The sequence below is a fragment of the Lactuca sativa genome, chromosome 4 (genome assembly GCF_002870075.4).
Source record: "Lactuca sativa cultivar Salinas chromosome 4, Lsat_Salinas_v11, whole genome shotgun sequence".
Classification (NCBI taxonomy): Eukaryota; Viridiplantae; Streptophyta; class Magnoliopsida; order Asterales; family Asteraceae; genus Lactuca; species Lactuca sativa.
The window spans coordinates 206,891,233-206,898,901 of NC_056626.2; the positions used below are offsets into that span (position 1 = coordinate 206,891,233).

The window sequence follows — 7,669 nt, forward strand, 5'->3', positions numbered from 1 at the left end:
GGAAAAAGGTGATGTGGTTACCTCTAGAAGATGATAACTGAGATAAGAGTCAATTCCCACACTCTACTTGCTCCAATCTCCTTCTCCTTCAAGCCTTCTCCATTTAAAGATCCTCTTTTTAAGCTTCAAACACACAATGGGTACACACACACACGTATTAGGGTTTTAAGGGGCTTTTAAAGACTGCAAAGAGGCCAAAGGAGGCTGAGGCTCCTTTAAATAGAGGTGCAAACCTCGAGATTTAGGGTTTCATCTGCCAGCTCCTACTCGCCGAGTCCCAATATGGACTCGTCGAGTAGGTCACTTAACATGCGATCCCACCCCGCTGCTACTCGACGAGTAGGTCAACCAACTCATTGAATAGAGCTTAACCTAATAAATCTTATTTAAGCAATACCTGAGAATCGGGGCGTTACAACTTTACTATAAAACTGGTGTACAAGTTGGCAAAGAAATTTATCCCGGGCGTCTTGGTATCATCTCGAAATTTGTTGTCAAGCTTGAATGTCTTGGCGTAGGCTTTGAGAACATTCTCAATTGCTATGTTGGTTCTGACCTTAAGGCTCTTTTTTGGCTCGATAATTGGATTGGGGCTGGTTCTTTAGCATCTCGTTTTCCTTATCTCACGGCTTTAGATTCTCTGAAGTCTTGCTTGGTTGTGGATAGACTTTCTTAAAACGGTGTTTGATGGAGTTGGAAAAGAAGACCCAAACAACCCCCTGAGTTACAAGAGCTCGTTCAACTTCAAACCATTCCTGAAATTTTTTCTATTTCTAATGTTGATGACTCGTGGAGTTCTAAATTGGAGACAGATTGTAATTTTATTTCGGTGACCTATGACACCTTGTTGATTCCAAGCGCGGACAACCCCACAATTTGGTTGAAGTAAACTCCTCTTAAGGTGATTATGTTGATCTTGAGAGCTTGTATGGATTATATATCATTTGTCGTGGCTCTCATTCGCAGAGATGTTAATGCTGCTTCAAGTTCTTGTATTTTTTGTACTATAGGTGTTGACTCCTGCGATCACTCATTGGGTAGTTTTTCATATGTTTTGTAGATGTTATTTTGGATCCGCAAATGGTGTGCCATACCCTTTAAATCTTTCAGTTCGGTATCAGAGGTCATCATTTTTGCGATGAATTGGGGACGTTACCCTAAAAAATGGAAGATCTTCATCATTATTATTTATGGGAAGCTGTGGTGCGTGTGGAAAGTAAGGAACGACAAGATTTTCAACAAGAAGTTCACCTCTCCCTCAAAAATGGTGGATTCCATTATAACCATGTATGGTGTTCAACTGGATAAATGATAGGGATAATTTAAACAATTGTAATTGATCCGATTAGGCTTGTGGCTCTTTTAACATTTTATAACTCTGTTGCCTTCTTCTCTGGAACTTTATGTTCTCCTTTTAATTTAAATATGAAGTTAAAAAAAAGTATTTTACTTTTCTTTTCTTCTTTGGAGTTCTATCTTGCAATCAAATTGCATTATTATATTTATTACACTTACACATTTTACTAAACACGAAAGATTGTCACAAATCTTCTGATCACAAATCTGCGAGGGAATTACTTATCTAGCCATTTTCCTAATTACCTATAAAAAATAGCCAAAAAAAAATACATTAGCCAAAAATAACCCACGAAAGTGCAGTCCGACCATATTTGACTACGGTCAACGAGAGTTGACTACTGTTTTAGGGCAATGGACTACTGCTTTCCGACTCTTCTACTCTTTAGTGACCCATTAGCTCATATTATATAATGTATAATTTTTCAGGTTATGTTACTTTTTGGTTTTTTTCCTTGGTTTGCCTACTATTTTCTCTTAATGAAGCACTCGAAAAACAACGAGGTACATCTATTTTTTATCAAAATTTTACAGTATTATTGATTAAGAGTTTATGTATATGGAGATAACTTTAAAAAAAAAACCGAAAAAATAATAAAACCGTAGGCTTCATAAGAAACCTACAGTGTACAAGTCCACACTGCACAACCTGTGTATTGTGGACTTGTACACTGTAGGTTTCATATGAAACCTACGATTTTAATATTTTTTTTTCAGTTTAAAAAAAAAGTTATCCTTATGTACAAAAATTACTCATAATCAATAACACGGTAAATTTTGATAAAAAATAGACATAACTCGTTGTTATTAAAAAAAAAATCGTAGGCTTTAACCCAGAACCATAGGCTACGGTTTTGGAAACCAAAGTTTGTCAAGAGAAAACCGTAGGTTTAAAATAAATTACGGTTTTAGATGTTCAAAATGAAAAAAAAATTATAATTAAACCGAAACAATAGACCATTTGATGAAACATTAGACCACTCTAATTACCTAGGGTTTCGTAGGCTATTTTTGAACCATTGCTAATTTTTAGATAAAAATGATAAAGTAATTACTTAATTATGCGACATTACTAATCCAAATCTGCCGGACTTGATAGCCATAGGGCCAATGGCCCAAAACCTTTTTCAATATCATATCTATAGTATAATCCTTGTTAAGGCTCGAAATTCATTATTATAAATTTTTGTATAGAATACATTTATTAATATATCAAACAATCTTCGTGAATTATAAAAATATATAAGTTAAACATAAAAACCAAAGGGTTTACAGAGAAACTATCATTTTGAATTTATTAAATAATAATACTCCTTTAAATTAAAAAATTATTATGTAATCTTCTACAAAGTTTCTCTTATCCTTGCAAGTAAATTTACAAATTGGCTTTTTACTCCGGTCTAAAAATAAATCTTCCTAAAGTGTTGAAATATATGTATATATTATTATAAAACTAGGTGTGAGACCCATGTATTACATGAGTTTATTTAAAAAAAATTAAATATAAAATTTTAACAATTTGAAAAGTTTGAATTTAAAAGAAAAATCTTTTAAATTATTAAAATTAATAAAACTTTAATGTATTAGATACATTACATATATAAACCCTTTTTAATAAATAACTTACATATATATTATCTTACATATTAAATGTGAAATTTTAATTTAATAAAATGAAAAATACAATAAAATGATAAGTGAAAAATAGAAAATTTAAAAATGTTAGAAAATATCATGTGTCCGAATGAAAAAGAAGACTTGTTGCCAAAAAAAACTTTCATTTATTATAATATATATATATATATATATATATATATATATATGCATAGCAACTTAATTAATACAAAGAACCCCGTCTTTATTGTGACGTTACGTTCGTCCCAAAAATCCTCTATTTAAACCTTCCTAACACACTCTATCGTGTGCTCATTCCATCTTCAAGCATGTCTTCCGTTGCCACCATTTGCATTGATCATTCATCATCTGTCCTTAGCTTCAACCTCTTTGTCTATGTCGTCGTCTTTGTCTCCGTCTTTGCTTTTCTTCTTGCTCCCGGTGGCCTCGCATGGGCACTCTCCAAACCTCGACCCAAAACCGCCATCCCTGGACCTTCCGGCGTCCCTTTTTTAGGCCTTCTTTTCGCCTTCACTTCTTCCTTAACACACAGGACCTTAGCGAAGCTCTCTACTGCTTTTAATGCTAAACCTCTCATGGCGTTTTCTGTTGGGTTTACACGCTTTGTCATCTCTAGCCACCCAGAAACAGCCAAGGAAATACTAAACAGCTCGGCGTTTGCTGATCGTCCGGTGAAGGAGTCGGCGTACGAGCTGTTGTTTCACCGAGCCATGGGTTTCGCTCCCTACGGTGACTACTGGCGTAACCTTCGAAGAATCTCGGCCACCCATTTGTTTAGCCCTAAGAGGGTTGCTGGGTTTGGGGTTTTCAGGCAAAACATCGGGTTAAAAATGGTTAGTCAAGTTTTGTCATCAATGGAGGAAAATGGTGTTGTGGAGGTTAAAAAGATCTTCCACTTCGCTTCCTTAAACAATGTCATGATGTCTGTGTTTGGAAAATCCTACGATGATTTTAGTGAAAATGGTAGCAGTGGCGATGGACATGAGCTCGACAAGCTTGTCAGCGAAGGCTATGAACTTCTTGGAATCTTCAACTGGAGCGACCATTTTCCAATCGTAAGTTGGTTTGATTTCCAAGGAGTTAGGAAAAGGTGCAGAAATTTAGTGTCCAAGGTTAACGTTTTCGTTGGGGAAATCATTGAGCAACACCGAGAAAAAAGGTCCGAGGCTGGCGGAGCTACGGCAGTATCCGACGGTGATTTCGTCGACGTTTTGCTAGATTTGGAATCTGAAAACATGTTCACTGATGCTGACATGATTGCTGTTCTATGGGTACGTTTCTTTTCTCCACAATTTTTATCATATTCTTTATTGTTTATTTACAATTTTCGATTTGTAGTGGGTATTTTTTCTTTTGGACCCGAAGAATAAGAATAATATCTCTGTTTTTCTTTTGGTATCAACCTTTAGCTGATTATTTTGTTACTTAATTAAGATAAATTGTTTATTTTATAGGAAATGATATTTAGGGGTACTGACACAGTGGCAATCCTACTGGAGTGGATTCTTGCACGGATGGTGTTACACCCGGACATACAATCAAAGGCACAATCGGAAATAGAAAGTGTCATCGGGCGTGAAAGATCCGTGACACATTCGGACCTTGATAACTTGCCCTACCTCCATGCAATTGTAAAAGAAACTCTTCGAGTTCATCCACCAGGCCCACTGTTATCTTGGGCTCGACTCGCAACCCAAGATACTTTTGTAGGCCCGCATGTGGTTCCGGCTGGAACCACTGCAATGGTGAACATGTGGGCGATAACCCACGATGAGCGTGTCTGGGCTGAACCTGATAGATTCAACCCAGACAGGTTCTTGACTGAGGATGTTGCGATAATGGGTTCAGACCTAAGGTTGGCTCCCTTCGGTGCTGGGAGGAGGGTTTGCCCGGGAAAAGCAATGGGGTTAGCCACGGTTCACCTTTGGTTAGCCCAGCTCCTACAAAACTTCAAATGGGTTGCAGATGGTTCGGTGGATTTGTCTGAGTGCTTGAAGATGTCTTTGGAGATGAAGAAGCCGTTGGTGTGTAAGGCTGTGGCAAGGGTTTAGTTGGGTTTTTTTTAATAATTTTGCAAGAAAAGCAAGCGCTAGTTTGTAGTTTCTATGATGTTTAATAGTATGGGGTAGTTTGGGGATTTTTAAGAAGTTGGGAAAACATGGGGTTCTCCGTTATTGTACAGACTTTTTTGTTTGTGACGTATGAATATGCATTACCCTAAATATTTGTGTGACATGTCTGACCATTTCGAGTTCTCTTATTTACTTCCGTACACAAAATAGTTTGGTAAGTAATTTTCTATAAAAGTAAACTGTATATGAAAAAGGTAAATATATACAATAAATTAGTTTTGTGAAAACCTTTTGCTATTCGTTGGATTTATTATAAAATCTTAGATGGACTTAGTAATTATTTTAGGCAAAACTTCTAAAATGGTCTTTGTGGTTTATATTTTTTTTATCATATAATTGAGGTATATTTCTAATTACCATATTATTAGAAATTCTTGTTTTTTTATATTTTGAAATGATTTTTCAAATGTATTTTAATAATGATTATTAATTGCTTTTATATATACATCAAACATATTATATAAATTGTTACATTGTGATTTATAAATCTTTGTTTGAGAAACATATTGATTTGAAATTCCTGATTTTTCATATTCTTCAAATACATTTTAATAATGATTATTAATTGTTTATACATCAAACATATTATATAAATTGTTACATGTGATTTATAAATCTTTGTTTAAGAAAACATTTAACTCTAAGTGAATTTCTTAGTGTATCATTTTAGTATATAATATCACCAGCTTGGGATTTAGTTTAGTCTAGATCTTATCTAATAATTCTTGGTTTATATATATATATATATATATATATATATATATATATATATATATATATATATATATATATATATAATCTTATCTATCATAATATATTATATTTATAAACGAGACATTTTTCCTACAATTTCATGTATTTGAAACAATCACATAAATTTTCAAGTACACATTTTCACATTCAAAGTAATTAATCACACATCATGGTGAATTTAGAGCATGACAGACCAATTGATTTTCCTCCTTAGTACTTATAAATATGTTCCCTATTTATCTATCTATACATCTTATAATATATATATTTTTACTCAAACCATATTCATTTTAAACATTCTTTTGAATGAATATCATTCAAAGTCTCTTAATAACGATTAACCATTCAAAAGTTTTATAATTTATATAATATGTTTAATATCAATTAATGGATAGTCTACTATAAAAATGTCAATTTCTTTGAGTTGATACACAAATACATACAAAATTTACAAAGAAAACAAGTTTAAAAGTTTTGTGTTGGGTTGAGAGCTTTTGACCATTTTTGAGTCATGTTATTTTGTTAAAGTTTCGTTAGAAATTCAGGTTAATAAATGCATTTGGATATTCTGAGAATTGTGATTTCTCTATCAAATCAAAATATTGGGTGGTAATCTCTAATCTTTGATTAGATAAGACTCATAAGAGAAAGAACAAGGAATGAGATCTATGAATTTCGTAAGTACCAGAAAACTGACCAAAATTGGTTAAATACCTCATTTCTCTTAAAACTGTCAAAACTGTCATAAAACAGTGTGGCAAAAGTAAAAAAACTGTCATAAATTCGAGTTTTCTATAAGGATTAATACCAAGCCAAAAAATGGATCAAATATTATAAATTTAGATTTTTTATGCATTTTGATCCCAGCCAGGGCCTCTGCCCCTTGGACCCCACCAGGGGCTGCCGCCCCTTGGACCCTGCTCCCAGGGGCGCTGCCCCCGGACCCCCGTTCGTTCAGCGGCTTCGCCTCTAAATGATAATCTACTTTTAATCTTGAATAAACTTAAACAAGTGTGCACTCCATACATGCCTTGCTTGTTTAATATTTATCAAGGTCACTTTTTGTCAACATAGTAATCTCATTACACTTAAATCACATTAGTAAAACAAATCACCAACAAGTTTGTTATATACTAATTCTTTATATATATATATATATATATATATATATATATATATATATATTTCTTTGTTTAAGTATTCTTTTAAAACAATCATTATATATTGTGGTTGAAATTTTAATGTAAATTAGATTAGATTCATGTTATCGATCATATGTTATGGAAACTGATATAGATAATATTTAATTAAATATTGTATATATTTTTGTATGTTTGTGTTGCTTCAAAGCAATAACTATTTAAAAATCATGGATATGCAATATTATCAATAGTATCTATGTAAGTCTCTTTTAAAATGCAAATTGTCTATCTTATCAATTTATATGTTAGTATACGCTTAACATTTTAATTATAATAATAAGTGTCTTTTAAAAGTTTTCTTGCATTTATTAATAATAATAAGTGGTTTTAAAATTAATGAACAATAATTATAAATAATAAAATCAAATTATAAAAATTATGGTTATATCATATTATCCATTCAAGTGTATTTTAAAATACAAATTGTCTATCTTATCAGTTAATTATTTAGTGTATGTTTCACAGTTTAATAATAATATTGAATATTTCTTAAAAGTCTTATTTGTCTTAATAATAACAATAAGTTGTTTAAAACTAAAGAACAATAATTTTAAATGATAATAACATCAATTTATAAATTACATAATGTTA

General features: G+C 32.5%; 1 protein-coding gene across 1 annotated transcript; it reads left to right on the plus strand.

The window, feature by feature from the left end:
* The first annotated feature begins 3,284 nt into the window (after positions 1–3,284).
* Positions 3,285–5,224, plus strand: LOC111902282 (cytochrome P450 78A5). The gene is made up of 2 exons (XM_023898136.2): positions 3,285–4,262; positions 4,446–5,224. Exons 1-2 carry the CDS (start codon positions 3,300–3,302, stop codon positions 5,040–5,042), a joined length of 1,560 nt encoding a protein of 519 aa, XP_023753904.1. The 5' UTR covers positions 3,285–3,299; the 3' UTR covers positions 5,043–5,224.
* Positions 5,225–7,669: the final 2,445 nt, after the last annotated feature.

Excerpts from the sequence above, each read along its gene's own strand:
- LOC111902282 (XM_023898136.2), top strand. The coding sequence starts at position 3,300 with ATGTCTTCCGTTGCCACCATTTGCATTGATCATTCATCATCTGTCCTT. Across the intron at positions 4,263-4,445 it reads ACATGATTGCTGTTCTATGG|GAAATGATATTTAGGGGTAC; the intron begins GTACGTTTCTTT and ends TTTATTTTATAG.